The sequence below is a fragment of the Mustelus asterias genome, chromosome 9 (genome assembly GCF_964213995.1).
Source record: "Mustelus asterias chromosome 9, sMusAst1.hap1.1, whole genome shotgun sequence".
NCBI lineage: Eukaryota > Metazoa > Chordata > Chondrichthyes > Carcharhiniformes > Triakidae > Mustelus > Mustelus asterias.
Genome location: NC_135809.1, coordinates 45,490,538 through 45,506,504, shown reverse-complemented (window position 1 = coordinate 45,506,504; position 15,967 = coordinate 45,490,538). Strand labels below are relative to the sequence as shown.

At 42.1% G+C, this 15,967-nt stretch overlaps 1 protein-coding gene across 1 annotated transcript in view; it reads left to right on the top strand.

Moving 5' to 3' along the window:
* LOC144498661 (rho GTPase-activating protein 8-like) overlaps positions 1-15,967 on the top strand; it is a 92,381-nt gene that overhangs the window by 57,471 nt on the left and 18,943 nt on the right. The window contains exons 7-10 of the mRNA XM_078220114.1: positions 1,450-1,548; positions 10,390-10,500; positions 11,857-11,930; positions 13,954-14,031. Coding sequence (XP_078076240.1) covers positions 1,450-1,548; positions 10,390-10,500; positions 11,857-11,930; positions 13,954-14,031 — 362 coding nt within the window. The remainder of the gene's footprint in view (positions 1-1,449; positions 1,549-10,389; positions 10,501-11,856; positions 11,931-13,953; positions 14,032-15,967) is intronic.

Here is a 15,967-nt window from a genome sequence, read left to right as displayed (position 1 = left end):
GTGCTCTCTATTGTTTGTACATTCTGTTCATTCCTGTCATACTCTGGTTATCATTACCTGTAATGTTGCCCTCCATTATTACCATGTCCTTTCCCTTTAACTTTCCAAATCTCCCCTCATGTGAACCTCTCCCCATTATTTAATTTAAAGCCCTCTCTACAGTTCTAGTTCTATGATTCACCAGTATCCTGGTCCCAGCATGGTTCAAGTTAAAGCCGTCCCAATGGTACAGCTCCCTCTTTCCCCACGGCGGCACGGTAGCACAGTGGTTAGCACTGCTGCTTCACAGCTCCAGGGACCTGGATTCGATTCCCGGCTTGGGTCGCTGTCTGTGTGGAGTTTGCACATTCTCCTCGTGTCTGCGTGGGTTTCCTCCGGGTGCTCCAGTTTCCTCCCACTGCCCAAAGATGTGTGGGTTAGGTTGATTGGCCATGCTAAAAATTGCCCCTTAGAGTACTGAGATACGTAGGTTAGAGGGATTAACGGGTAAATATGTAGGGATATGGGGGGTAGGGCCTGGGTGGGATTGTGATCGGTGCAGACTCGATGGGCCAAATGGCCTCTTTCTGCACTGTAGGGTTTCTATGATTCTATGATTCAGTACTGGTGTCAGTGTTCCCCATGAATCAAAACCCATTTCTCCCACACAACCAACTCTGATCTTATTTATCCTGTGCCGATTTGCTTGTGGATCAGGTAGTACTCCAAAGGTTAATACCTGTGTGGTTCTACTTTTTAATTTAGCCCCTAGTTGCTCGTACTCCTGCAGTTGAACCTCTTTCTTACTATGTGGACTATAACAGCTAGATCCTTCCCCTCCATAGTTCTATCCTTAACTGTGGCAACACAGCCTTTGGAATTCATGCTCTCAGCTGCAGAGAACATATCTATCCCCTTAACTATACTGTCTCCTACTACAACTACATTCCTTTTACTCCCCTGTACTACAGTGGTTGCTGTGAATTGCTGGGTAACTTCTGGTGGTTGATCAGCAGTAGGCTGGCTGGCTCAGAGTTGGCTGGTTTACCTGTTCTGTAGCTGAGTTACTCACTAGAGAAACTCTCTGGGCCATCGGGGGAGAATGGTTTGCATTTTTAATTATTTTTGCAGATCATGAAACCGTATATATACCATGAACAATTTCTGCATCTGTCAAACAAGTTTACTGAAATGCTGCCAATGGCAGAAATGACATGTATATAAAATATATACAAATGGCAAACACCACCACCAAAGAAACCTTCTGCGTGATCTACCGTGTACCAACTTCTACAATTGCCCAAATCATTAGGAATTTTGCTACAATAAAATGATTCCTATCTCCAAAAGCATTCTTGATGGAGTTGAACTGTGGAAATAATATTGATTTATGTTAGGATGGTGAACTCATTTATAATCCAATAGGGCGCAATTTTAAATTTTCTAATTGATTGTCCAATTTTCTTTCAGTCATAAATTTGGAAAGAAGGTTATTTACGTAAATTACTTAAGTGAACTGAGGGAACATTTGAACTATGATCAGCTCATCATCCCATTAGAAGTAACCCGGTATGTATTGAAATAATGTTCAGAGGCACAGATTGTGCCTAAATTGTCTCGCTCTCTTTTTAAATTTGCATCTCTCTCAATGGCGAGGCATGAACTGTAGATTCTTGTTATTGCACGGAAGGCTAACAAGAGGCACTCAACTCAAAGGGGGATTTAATATCAAAGGTTTACCTTTCCTCTCTTGCTGTTGTAACCTGTTCCAGAAACTGAAATATTCTATTGGTGGGGCCATTTCATCCAGTACCCAACCAAGAGCGGAATTCTTTTATCTGGGGACTCAATCCCTTGGCGGGGGCAGGAATGTGGAGTGTTACCACATATTCCACCATTCTATCCAGGTGCCATATTGCAAAGGTGCCCAACATAATTAACCACTATTGATAAAGGAGGTGGGCCTCCTGGAAGTGACAGTGGATCTCTAGAAACACTGAAACTGGACTATTGACCCGAGAACGAAGATGGATCTCCGGGAATATATCGAAGCTGGAAGATGGACTCCCCTCCATCCTCCAGTATACTGAATCCAGAGAATCCACCTGTAGATGTTTCCCCGCCCAATCCATTGCTGTGGTGTTCTGAAGTACGGGCATGTCGTCAGTCTCCATCCAAAACTCCAATGCAGTCCCAGGCACTCGGGTGAGTCCTGACATCTGCACGACACGTTGTTCCAAATGTGTTTCACACCAGCGTGTTTTCCCTTGGGCACCGCAGAGGATCGGGTGTGGGTGGTTGGCCCTTCATCTGCATCCCATTAGTGGGATGCAAATGCGTTTCACTCTGGCTTCCAGTGTGTTTCCTGATCCACTATGACTGATCCCCCTGTAAATTCACGCCGGAGTGAAACCGACTTCTGGGCTTCCTGCTATATTCCCCCACCCCCACGAGCCCATCATTGAACCTACCGGTGGGGGCTTGGGGAATTCCACCCGGAGAATGAACAGAAAAAGATAGTTGAACTCAAATGACTTACGCCCAACCAGTTATGCAACTGGAGCAAGTTGTATAGAGGCATGTAAATAATGAAATTGCTGAACTTAAATACAGAAGAAAAGAACAATATAATTTGAGTAATTTTTCATCTCTACAATTCTCCAATGAGAGGCTAAATCTCCTCTCTTTTTATTTAATTACTATGACTTACCCCTTCATTGTTTCTGCATTCCCTTCAAGTACTCTAAATTAACTTCAAATCATCTGAGATATTATAACAACTTTATTTTTCCAGCAGCAAATTGTAAATCAATGATATAACTGCCCAGTCTTAAATTCTTGATTTTAAAGCAAAACTCCTTTGTTCAGTGCTTAATTTGAAATTGACTATAGATATTAATTACCATTGCCAGCAGAAATGACTCGGGATGTCCATTGAGTTAGGTGATCACGTTTGGGCCAATGTTGAGGCAATGTTGGCTGTTCTGGACCAGAGAAGGGAAAAATGAGTGAGGTTCCTATTCCCAGTATTTAGCAGAACCACCTACTGTAAAGTGCAGAGCACAGGATTAAACTCAGCTGTGGCACCCTTCACAATTGAATTGTCTGATGAAGCTTTGCTGTCTAGGCTGGTACATGAAGACCGTCTTATCTAGTAAAGGGGAGTTGGTATCAACACTTGGACCCATACCACAATCATCACCCCTTCCATTGAAAGCCGGTTGTATTATGGTTGACCAATGTCTTGCTGGTTTTATGACCCCACTGAATGTTAACCCTTTGTCCCATTATCACTGTCAGTCAGAGAACCTAAATGAGCAGACATAAAGTTCTCCAAGCAAGTACGTTATTTGCATGCATATGCTTGTGTAGAGAAATTATAACAACGGGATGAGTTTACTATTTCAATTGGAAAATCTGAGCAGGTCTGGCAGCATCTGTAAGGAGAGAAAAAAGCTGACGTTTCGAGTCCAGATGACCCTTTGTCAAAAGGACTCGAAAGGTCAGCTCTTTTCTCTCCTTACAGATATTGCAGGACTTGCTCAGATTTTCCAGTGTTTCCTCTTTTGGTTTCAGATTCCAGCATCCGCAGTATTTTGCTTTTATTTTCATTTCTATTTCAATTCCCTCCCCTGCATAATTGCCAACTCGTATGAATATGCAAAGAATAAATCTTCTGATATGGTAACACATTTTGGAATTTTAAATTATCTCATAAGGTGGTTAAAAATACATATGCAATTCTTGGCTTTATCAATAGAGCAATAAAGTCCAAAAAGAAAGGTATGCTAAATCTTTATAAATTACCAGTTAAGCCTTGGTTGGAGAAGTGCGTACAATTCTGGATACCGTATTTTAAGAAGGATGTTGAGACTGTGGGAAGGGAGATTTACGAGAATAGTACTGGGCTGAGAGACTTCAGTTATGAGGAAAGCCTGCAGAAGCTGGGATTGTTCTGTTTGGAGCAGAGAAAGTTAAAGAGAGATTTAATAGAGGTGTTTAAAATTATGAGAGGTTTTGATAAGAGTACATAGGGAGAAATTGTCTTCACTGGCAGTGAGGATACAGATTTAAACAAATTGGCAAAACAAAACAGGTGACGAGAGGAATTTTAAAAAATCTAACAACTTGATGATGATCTGGAATGCACTGCGTGCAAGGATGTTGGAATCAGAATAGTCGTAACTTTCAAAATGGAATTGAATATATACTTGTAAAGAAACAAATTGTGAGACTATGAAAAGAGAGAAATGGAGTGGAACTAATTGGAAAGATCTTTCAAAGAAGCTGGCACAGTCACAGTAATGGAAATGACCTTCTGTGTTGTATGTTTCTGTGATAAGACTTATTCTTCCTCTTGTAGATGTCGGAGCTACTGTAAAGCCATCAGAGACAGTAGTTTGATTTAACTTTGTTCCTAAAGATCTCTATGCTTCCTACAGCCTCTTCCTTGAGGCTATCAAAGCTAAATATGATGCAGTAACTACTGAGCGAAATTTCAACAAATAACTATAAACATTTCATGGAATGTGGGAATACTGTTAATAAAGTGATAAATTCTGTTATGTGATATGACATGACTCAATAAAATCTATCCGATGGTCTTGCACCAAATTTACTGCTATTTTTACTGGACCTTTTAGGAAGAGAAAAGAAAGGCAATAATGTGATTTCTACATAAGTAAGAAATGTGCTTGTTCGGAGTTGACTAGATTTTGGAATAACAAAAGCTTGATCTTCAGTCTGAGCCTCCTCATTGATGTAGTGTAGCTATTAATCAGTGTATGAAGGACATCTAATCACAGCTTACACTGAGACTAGTGTTGAAATACTTGTTTGCTTAAAATTGGAGATGGCTGTAGAATATACCAGTAAGCCTAACATTGGTCGTGGGGAAAATTCTTGAATCCATTATCAAGGACTTCATAGAGCATTTAGAAAGTAGTGGCAGGATCAGATAGAGTCAGCATGGATTTATGAAGGGGAAATCGTGCTTGACAAATCTGTTGGAATTCTTTGAAGGTGTAACTAGTAGAGTTGACAAGGGAGAGCTAGTTGATGTGGTTATTTGGACTTTCAGAAAGCGTTTGACAAAATCCCACATAAGAGATTATCGTGCTAGATGGATGGACGGGGGGGAACGGACGGATGGACGGACGGATGTGGGGGATGGGTGAGCGGGTTGATGGATTTGGGGGAAGTGTATTGAGATGGATAGAAAACTGGTTGGCAGAGAGGAAACAAAGAGCAGGAATTAATGGGTCCTTTTCAAATTGGCAGGCAGTAACTAGTGGGGTGCCAAAGGGATCGGTGCTGGGACCCCAGCTATTCACAATATATATTAATGATTTGGACGAGGGAACAAAATGTAACATCTCAAAGTTTGCAGATGATACCAAGTTGGGTGGGAGGGTGAACTGTGACGCGGATGCAGAGATCTTTCAGAATGATCTGGACAGGTTGGGTGAGTGAGCAAATCAATGGCAGATGCAATATAATATGGATAAATGTGAGGTTATTCACTTTGGAAGCAAAAACAAGAAGGCAGATTACCACCTGTATGGCTGTAAATTGGGGGAGGGGAGGTTGCAGCGGGACCTGGGTGTCCTTGTGCACCAGTCGCTGAAGGTAAGCATGCAGGTGCAGCAGGTGGTAAAGAAGGCAAATGGCATGTTGGCCTTCATTGCGAGAGGTTTTGAGTACAGGAGCAGGGATGTGTTGTTGAATTATACAGAGTGTTGATGAGGCCACACCTAGAATATTGGGGACGATTTTCCCAGAAGTGATGAATTGGTGGGGAAACTGTTCTAGATCATGACTGTTTTCTCAGTTCAACTTCATACTCGAATCTCCGCACTCTGTGACTGCAGAGGTCCCAATCGTGAATCTCATTAAAAACCCAGAAGGGCGGGGCCTATTCACACCAGAGTCTGACAGTTCTGGAACTCTGTGCATGCGCAGTGGCCCCAATCTGTCTGTCTCCCCAATCTGTCAGCCTCCCCTTTTGCTGGCCAGCTCAATCGCTGGCCAGCCCGGGACCCCCACAGTGCTGCCCCTCCGGCTCCCACAACAATTCCTGGGCCAGTCCTGACCTCGATGGGCAGTGCCAAGGTGTCCCCTAAGCATGGGCATTTTGCCCCTTGGGCAGTGCTGGGCGCACAGGCTGGTACTGCCAGTGTGCCCATGCCCCGGGGCACCAGCCCCCGGCCACCTGACCCCCTGGGAGGCCCCAATTGCCCTCCCCCTTCATTCCAGCGGGGTCTCCCGCTAGTTCCCCGAACGTGGGGAGCTAGTCTGAACCCAGCCAGAATGAAGTACTTCTGGCAGGGTGGGAGATTCAAGCGGGCCCAGCAGGTTCCTGATAATCACATGCTAAACATATTTAAGCTATATTGAAAAAAGTTTCAAATGACTTACCTGTCTTCCCGCCGGTTTCCAGCATTTTCTGGACTCTGACTGTTCTCCAGCTCTGGGAGATGCACATTCATTCCCGGTGCAGGCGTAAATCCCAGAAAAAGACCGGCGATGCGCATCTCCCAGCCCGACCCGCCAGAAAAGTTGCAGGGCACTATGGGAGAATTGCCCCCATTGTGTGCAGTTTTGGTCTCCTTTTCTGAGGAAGGATGTTCTTGCTCTTGGGGGAGTGCAGCGAAGGTTTACCAGGCTGATTCCGGGGATGGTTGGACTGATGTATGAAGAGAGATTGACTAGGTTAGGATTGTTTTCGTTGGAGTTCAGATGAATGAGGGGGGAATCTCATAGAGACTTATAAAATTCTAACAGGACTATACAGGGTAGATGAAGGGAGGATATTCCTGATGGTGGGGGAGTCCAGAACCGGGGGTCACAGTCTGAGGATTCTGGGTAGACCATTTAGGATGGAGATGAGACATTTCTTCACCCAAAGAGTGATGAGCCTGTGGAATTCATTACCACAGGAAGTACTTATTTCAAGGGCGGCACGGTAGCACAGTGGTTAGCACTGCTGCTTCACAGCTCCAGGGTCCCGGGTTCGATTCCCGGCTTGGGTCACTGTCTGTGTGGAGTTTGCACATTCTCCTTGTGTCTGCGTGGGTTTCCTCCGGGTGCTCCGGTTTCCTCCCACAGTCCAAAGATGTGCGGGTTAGGTTGATTGGCTAGGTTAAAAATTGCCCCTTAGTTGTCCTGGGATGTGTATGTTAGAGGGTTTAGCGGGTAAATATGTGGGGGTAGGGCCTGGGCGGGATTGTGGTCGGTGCAGACTCGATGGGCCAAATGGCCTCCTTCTGCACTGTAGGGTTTCTATGATTTCTTTCTATGATTGAATGTATTCAAGGGGCGGCTAGATATAGCACTTGGGGCGAATGGGATCAAAGGTTATCGGAAGAAAGCAGGATTAGGCTACTGAGTTGGATGATCAGCCATGATAATGATGAATGGCAGAGCAGGCTCAAAGGGTCAAATGACCTCCTCCTGCTCCTATCTTTTATGTTTCTATGTAATATACCGGGCAGAATTTTCCCATCCTGCCTGCCACAAGAATCATAGCAGGAAGGACAGAAATTTTGGTGGACCGTTTAAAGGTCCGTTGACCTCAGGTGGGAATTTCCAGTCTTGGGGCGTGCGGGGTTGGAAAATCCCGCCCATGAGGTGTATAATTGAAGTGTGGCAAGGAAATATGGTGTAATAGCTTGGTTTTGTTCATTTTTTTTTCAGGTTAAGTATTTGCATTTGCATTTAGTTTTGGAGTCTGTCAAAGTGAATTGAATTGTTTGTTTTAACAATTTGGAAATGAGGCAAGTGTTTTTGAAACACGTGAAAGTATAAATGGTTGTGATGCAATCATCCTGCTGGCTTTGACTTCAAGGTGAAGAATCCTTGCAATTTTCCTATCTGGGCAAGCATGAAATGTGGGGAGTTGGTCTGTCAGCTCACTGGCCTCCAACCTCATTATGAATTATATTTCTTCAGTGAATGAAATGGTGAATGTTTCTGTTCCTCCTGTCTCCCTTTCTGCTTTCTTTTTCGCTCTTTCTTCTGTCCTTTGTTTCTCTTTCTTCCTTTTTTTTAATCTCTCTCCCACCATCACTATGTCACTGACCACATAATCAGAATCAACGAACAGGTATATCAGACTCTGAAGTCTGAACAAAGGGATCTTGAACACAAGAACTAGGAAGTGATGTTTGAATTTCTAAAAGACGTTGTATCATAGAATCCCTACATTGGGCCAAATTGAGTATTAGGTGTAGTTCTGGACACCCAACTGGAGTGCTATCAGATGTGTGGAAGTGCTGCAGCCAAATTGTTCAAGATGGTAGCGGAATGGGTAATTGTAGTTATGAGGAATTATATGAAATAATCAGCCTTTTTAACTGCAGCAAGGAAGGTAAGAGAAGATCTAAGAGGGTGGTGGGCGAGTGGAATCGGCTGCCGTCAGGGGTGGTGGAGGCGAACTCAATAGGGTCTTTTAAGAGACTCCTGGATGAGTACATGGAGCTTAATAGGATGGAGGGTTATAGGTTGGTCTAGAAGGTAGGGATGTGTTCGGCACAACTTGTGGGCCGAAGGGCCTGTTTGTGCTGTAGTTTTTCTATGTTTCTAATGAAAGCTTTCAAAATTCTGAAATGTTTTGAAGGAAAAAGTGGTAAACAGTTGTTTTTATTGGTGGCTCGGACACCGCAGTATGGACTAGGTTCAAGATTACCATTAGAAAAATGCAGGAGGAAGTCAGAAGAATCCACCCCCAAAACAATACAGAGGTCGTTCAAATAGGGAGTATTTTACATGAGGTTATATAAAATGAAAGTGGATAGAGGTTTGAAAAGTGAGGTTATAAAATAATACAGGGACGAGGCAGAGAAATGGAATTAGGGTAAATAGTTCCAGTTTAAGAGCTAGCGTGGCACATTCACAGTTATAGATATGATTAACATTGTAAGCTCTCGTAATTACCCCACCACAATCTCCCCTTTCAAGTTATAGATTAATTTATAAAGAATAGGAAAAGCAGAATATTATTGAAACGGCGAGAGACTGCAGGATGCTGCAGTACAGAAGGATCTGGATGTCCTTGTACTTGAATCACAAAAAGACAATAAATAGATTCGAGCAACTTCTTACCATTTTTAAACTAAAGTGTTTCAAGCAGATAATTAACTCCTGTCATCAGATGATGAGGTTTATACTACTGTGCTGTTACTTTTTCCACAACATGTAACAGAAATTATATCCTCTTTTGTAATATAACCACTGTCCATTGCAGCAATGTTTCTAAGGTACAGGCTTGTGCTTCTAGACTATTTACTTTACATTTGAATATGATGTTGCATTGCAGTTCACTGGAATGTCTATTTTTTAGAACAAGCAATATGTTCATTTTTGAGGATACAATGTATTGAAAAGGTGCAACATTAATTTCTACACATGACGTAAGGGCTAGTTTGTGATCCTGAGGTACTGATGGTATGTTTAAATTGCAAAGCTGATTTTATATATAGAGATTGAAACAGTTTTGTCATTTTAAGTCTACAGTTGTATTGTTTCATGGGAGTGGAGTTGAAGCTCTCTATCTCCATTGAAGGAGAATAGTCAGCATGGCAGTCCAGTCTTATTTCTGAATACGCAGGGCAGCACTGAGTGAAATTCAGTGTATATATATAAAACTTTATTTCAGAAAGTGTAACAATGAGAACCTATTCTGCCAGTCTATAACATCATGGCTGATTTGATTGTGACCTTAACTCCAGTTTCCTGCCTGTTCCCCATAATTCTTGACTCCCTTGTCAGTCAAAAGTCTGTCTAATATATTCAATGACTCAGCCACCAATGCTCTCTAGGAGAGAGAATCTCAAACATAGCAACCCTCTTGAGAGAAGAAATTCCTCATCTCCATCTGAAAGAGGAAATCCCTTATTTTGCAACTGTACCCTTTAGTTCTAGATTTCCTCGTGAGGAGAAATGTTCTCTCAACAGTTACCCTATCAAGCTCTTCCTCAGAATCTTACACGTTCCAATAAGATCATGTCTCATTCTCCTAAACTCCAATGAGTATAGGCCCAACATTTTTAACCTTAACTCACAAGAAAACCCCTTCATTCGAGGAACCAGTAGAGTGAACCTTCTCTGAACTGTTTCCAATGCAAGTATGTGCCTCATTAAGGTGACCAAAACTGTACTATAGATGTGGTCTCCCCAATGTCCTGTAGTGTTGTAGCAAGACCCCATACAATATAGACCAGCATTCCATTTGCCTTCCTTATTACTTGTTGTACCTGCTTGCTAACTTTTTGTGATTCATATACATGGACTCCCTTTTCCCTTTGAAAAATATTGTGCTTTTTCTACTCTTTATAACTTAGCTTGAAACGAAGATTTTGGTGGGGTTATTATGAAGGAATATGTGAATCATGTCTGTGTGATTTCTCTCAGGTATGATGAAAAGTTGCGAGCTTCCCAAAAGGGAGGAGCACCTCGACCAGCAAAGACACCCCCGCCCCGACCTCCACTTCCCCAGCAACAATTTGGAGTCAGTCTGCAATAGTAAGTCCTCATCTGTTTCATTCCTGCTTTTATTGTGATTAATTTTATAAAGTTATTTTAGAAGCATATTTAAAACAAAATTCACCTAAACATTAAAAGTTAGAATATGTTGAACTTGATTGTTCAACTTGGAAACTGACTGCAATGCTCAAAAGAATGTTATTATAAGATGCTCAAATTTATTAACAAATATGATCACTCTTTTGCCATTTCTCTCTCGGGTACTGAAACAATATTGATGGGAGTTGGAGAGGAGACTGAAATGGTCTGGGAATTCCGACAAGGATAGCAAAACCACATCTGCATCTTGTAGATGCGCCCACAGTCAGATGTAGAGTCTTGCTGGTTAGATGGAGCCCATGATCAGTGTGGCTTGGGGAGGAGATTTGAACCCCCGTCACAAACTCCATTCTGTAACTACTGATTGCACCCCCATCCCTGTTCACTGCCTAGGGATGAGCCAGACTATCTGACTTTGAGCTGAATTTCTAGGCCTCTATCCTGTCCATTATCCAGACTTCCTACTTTCACCTCCATCATATCACCCATTTACCATAGCCCGCACCCAGACACGTCTGCTACTGAAACTTTCATCCAGGTATTAATTAACCTGGTGTGTCAACTATTTCAGTACTTTGCTGGTTGTCACCCTCCATGACATTAAGGTAATCCAAAACTATGTTGTTCCCATCTTAAATCACTCCAAGTTCCTATTAGCAATCACCTGGGTGCTCACTGACCTGTCTCAGCTCCTAGACCAGAAAAGTTTGGATTTTCAAACTTTCATACTCGTGTTTAAATCTCTCAATGGCCTTATCTCTCTTTGTCTCCATGTAACATGCCCCAACCCTGCAACCATTCCTCCAATTCTGGCGTTCTCTTCCCTTCTTTTGCCCGACCCTAAGCTGGCCGAGCCTTAAGCTCTATGCTCCCTACCTAACAGTTTCGTACTGCAGCAGGTCAAGAAGGCCATTCACCAGCACCTTCTCGAGGGCAATTTGGGATGGATAGTAAATGCTGCGATACACATCCCATAAAAACAACTCTCCTCCTCTCAGACTTTGCTACCTATCCCTCCTCCTTATAAGATGCTGCTGAAAGCACATTTCTTTGAACAAATTTTTGGTCACCTGATGTCTCCTTCGTTGACTCAGTGTCACTTTTTATCTGATTATCCTCTTCTGAAGCACCTTGGGATGTTTTACTAAGTTAAAGATGCTAAATTAGTCCACATTCTTCCTGTAAATGGGCCTTTTCACAAAGTGAACATTTTATTTTAAGATATTTTAATAAAAGTGATTTCCATGCAACTAACCTATACAAATGTGACTGTGCATTACTTTTTGAAAATACTAGTCTCCGAAACAAAGGAAATGGCGAGCTTATTCCTCTGGTAATGAGACAAACTGTGCTGTTCCTGAAGCAGAAAGGTATGTTTCATTCCTCATTTATGTGTTAAGAATGTTTACTCTTAATTTGACTATCTTTAAGCAATTTGTAGCCCTTTCCCTTCGTCAGAGTATGAATAATTTTACTCTCTCGTAAGTCGGACCAGCTACTACCTCTTGCTATTAGCTCCACCATTTGACCTTTAATCATCAACTTCTTGGCCTTACTATCTCCTCTGGCCTCACCTGGAAGTTGTATATCTCTTCACTGTTGTAACTGCACCAAGGTTTAAATTTTCAACCATTTCATTTCCTGCTGATGTCTCTCAATGGGTTTGAGTTTAATTCAGAATTATTGCATACTGTTCCACATGTTGGGTGACTTCTACCTATAGAAAAAAGCTTGTTCTCTGATAGGAGTCACTCTCTTTCTCTTGCCAACAGCCTCTCTGGTCCTATTTTGTTAATGTTGTTGATGTTGTAGCTCAACTTTGCTGTATATCCTTTCCAAACTTCAAGTATTGCATTCTACATGCTCTTGTTCCTCTGTATCATGGTCTTCTGCTCTAATTCATCCTTTTCTAGCACTTCAAATCTTAACTGTCTCTCATCTTTCTTTCCTTGCTCAGATACTTTGATTTTAAGCCATTGTTTGACATTCCCTAATCATTATGATTTGTCTTGCAGTTTCTTTAACTCTTCAGCTAGGTAGGAGCTTTGATCCCTCTTCCCAGTTTCCCAACTCAAATAAGGACCAAATTTAACTTGACTGACCCAGCTCAATTGGGGTGCCAGGGACAGTAAAATACTTCTGCTGCTCTTACCCTCTCTTTCCGCTCCGATCCCACCACTGGCATATTTCCTGGAGTGTTCCACTGCATTAGCCTGGAGTCCACTTGAATTGAGTGGGAGCCTCAGGGTCCTGTGATGCGAGTAAGAACCTACATATGATTTACAGAGACATGAAAGTTGTGAATGTGATCATTAGAGGAAATAAAGATAAAACTTTTACAATCTCTACACATGCTGTTCTCCAGACTGATGCCAAGGACAGATTTATCCTCTGCATTTGGAATGGGTTCCAAATTGTGTCTCACTTTCTTCAGGTGGTTTCATCATATGGAGCGCACAGCTACATATTGGCAGCTGCTTATGGTTAATTGGATCTTGTTATTGATCATTAACCTCTCCTTGTTGATTGGCAGCTTGTTTCCACCACATACCCCACTCCCTCTACTCCATGCATCCTTCAGTGTTGTGCACCTATAACTTGAGGGGCAACACAATCCCAGGCATCGTCCTTCAATATTACTCTAACGTTTGTTGCTTAGTGATATATTAAAAAGAGGACTAGAGATTCTACCTTTCTCTCCCCATTCCTTGCTTCACCTTTGCTCAACTCTTCCCCTTAATGATAGACCAGAAATGCAGCAGTGGATTGTGGGTGAAATCTGCTCTGTGATTACTGATGCTGCTCTCCCTGCAAGTTGCTCACATTTGCAGTGATAATGTCACAGTTGTTGAGGATTGTGATCTCTCCTAATCTTGGGATTCAGAAGACGTTTTTAAACATTTTGAAATTCTGTCAAAGTTGATACCCCAGTATCCATCATTCACTATTTGAAAGAACATCAAATTTAACAAATATTTTGGCGAGCCCTTATTTCCTCAATTTGATACACCGACTTCTGTGCTGTTAGAATGCATCATCCTTTGTCCTGTAGTCACCTGGCATTTCAATTCTAAGATCATTGTGCCTCCTTCCAAGCATGAAGATTAAGATGGGTAGCTTTCTATGTTTATACTATTGGTGAGGAGCCTGGCTCAGTAGCTATACATATTGGGAAGTTGAGGATGCATTGTCCATGCCTTCCTGCTTGGGAACATGAATGGATGCAAAATTGTGGTTGTACTATCATGGTATCTATGTATATGAAAGTCCTGAAGATAGCAGAAAATGCTGCCATGTAGTTTTCTTGAATTGCATTTGGCAGATTGTGCGTGCATTAATATCGTCACTGAGAGAAACAACAATTTACTGAAAACTTTACTATTTTGCTTACAGCACTTAAAACTGAAGGTTTGTTCAGACGATCAGCCAACATCCAGGTCATAAAGGAAATCCAGAAACAATATAACCTGGGTAGGTGTCCACCTAGCTATCTGTGTCAATGTGGTCACAAATGGCATTAACTCACAATACAAAAAGGTCAAGATATCTAGAACGTCCAGCATTCAGTGACCCTCTGTTTTAGTGTCAGGTACATATTTGATGACATCCGGTGCTGGTGATGATTTGGTTGAGTAATGTTTCTGTTCATTATTATTAGAGCTGTATTCACAAACAGATGATGAGAGATTTCACAAGTGTGGATTATTGGTTCGATTGCCCTTCAGGTGGCAACAATGTTAAAATATGATTTTATACTGATGCATATTTAGATAATTTTGGATGCAAGTGTGCTGGCTCCTGTCATTTACACAAATACATTTGAGCCCCTTACTTTAGAAGAGTCATAGACACGATTGTTCTCCAGCCTCCTAGCCGGATAATAGCAAGATTTAGTACTGTAAACATTGGAAAACGGATCCAGTCACTTAAGCTGAGTTGAGCTCAAGACCCAGACATGGGATTTCCCCTCAAACAAACATGAGTTTGTATTTTAGCTCGGAGCATTGTTATCCATTAAATGCAGTTTCATTAAAAACATCATATTTGACAAGTTAGGAATTGAACTGGTTTGGCAGGGGTCAGGAGCCTGAGGGTGAATTAGATGGGGCAAAATCAGAAATGAAAATGGAAGGCAGAAAAGTTGTGAATAAATCTGGAAGGCAAAGGAAACGAAGGTTAGAAAATTTAAAAAAGGAAGTTGGTGATGCTTATATACTTCAATTCGAGTGGTATGGCGAATAAAGCAAATGAGCTGAGGGCGCAGATAGAAATGTGGCAATGTGATATCAAAGCTATTACAGAAACATGGCTCAAGGAGGGACAACACTCTTGGTTACAGTGCTTTCAGACGAGCTAGAGGGGCTGATGAAAAAGAAAAGGAGGGAAGGTTGGCAATTTTGGTCAAAGCGGGAGGCAATGGCCTAGTGGTATTATCGCTAGACTATTAATCCCAGAAACGCAGCTCATGTTCTGAGGATACGGGTTCGAATCCCGCCACTGTAGTTGATGGAATTTTAATTCAATAAAAAGAAATCTGGAATTAAGAATCTACCAATGACCATGAAACCATTGCCGATTGTCAGAAAAACCCACCTGGTTCACTAATGTCCTTTAGGGAAGGAAATCTGCCGTCCTTACCTGGCTTGGCCTCCATGTGAATCCAGAGCCATAGCAATGTGGTTGACTTTCAACTGCCCTCTGAAATGGCCTAGCAAGCCACTCAGTTTCAAGGGCATCGAGGGATGGCAATAAATGCTGACCAGCCAGTGACACCCAAGTCCCATGAATGAATTTTTTAAAAAGCTGTGGGGAGGGATGATATGTTAGAAGTTTAATCAAGTTAGACTATTTGAACTGAGCTAAGGAACAAAAATGAGGCAATGGCACAACTGGGTGTATATGGTAGAACTGTCACAGAGGTAGAAGAACAATTATATAGGCAAATCTCTCAGAAGTGCAAAGATAGTGGGCCAGTAGCAGTAGGGAATTTGAACTACCCCAATATTAACTGGGTTAGGTTCAGTGTGAAAGGAAATGAGGGAACAGAATTCTTGGAGTGCATTCAGGAGAACCTTTTTTGGCAGGAGATAGCAAGTCCAATAACAGAGGATGCGGTTATGGGCTTGATTTATGAAATTAAGCTGGGAAGGTGGAAGGAGTGGCGGTGGGAGAGCATTTTTGTGGTAGTGATCATATTCAATTAGTTTTAACATAATTATGGGAAAGGACAAAGATAGATTGGGAGTTAAAGTTCTAAATTGGGGTGAGGTCAATTTTACTAAGCTGAGGAGAGATTTAGCCAAAAGTGGACTGGAAACAGCTACTTGAGGGTAAATAAATATCAATGCAGTGGGAGGCATTCAGAGGGGAGATTCAAGGGATTCAAAGTAAACATGTTCCCACAAAG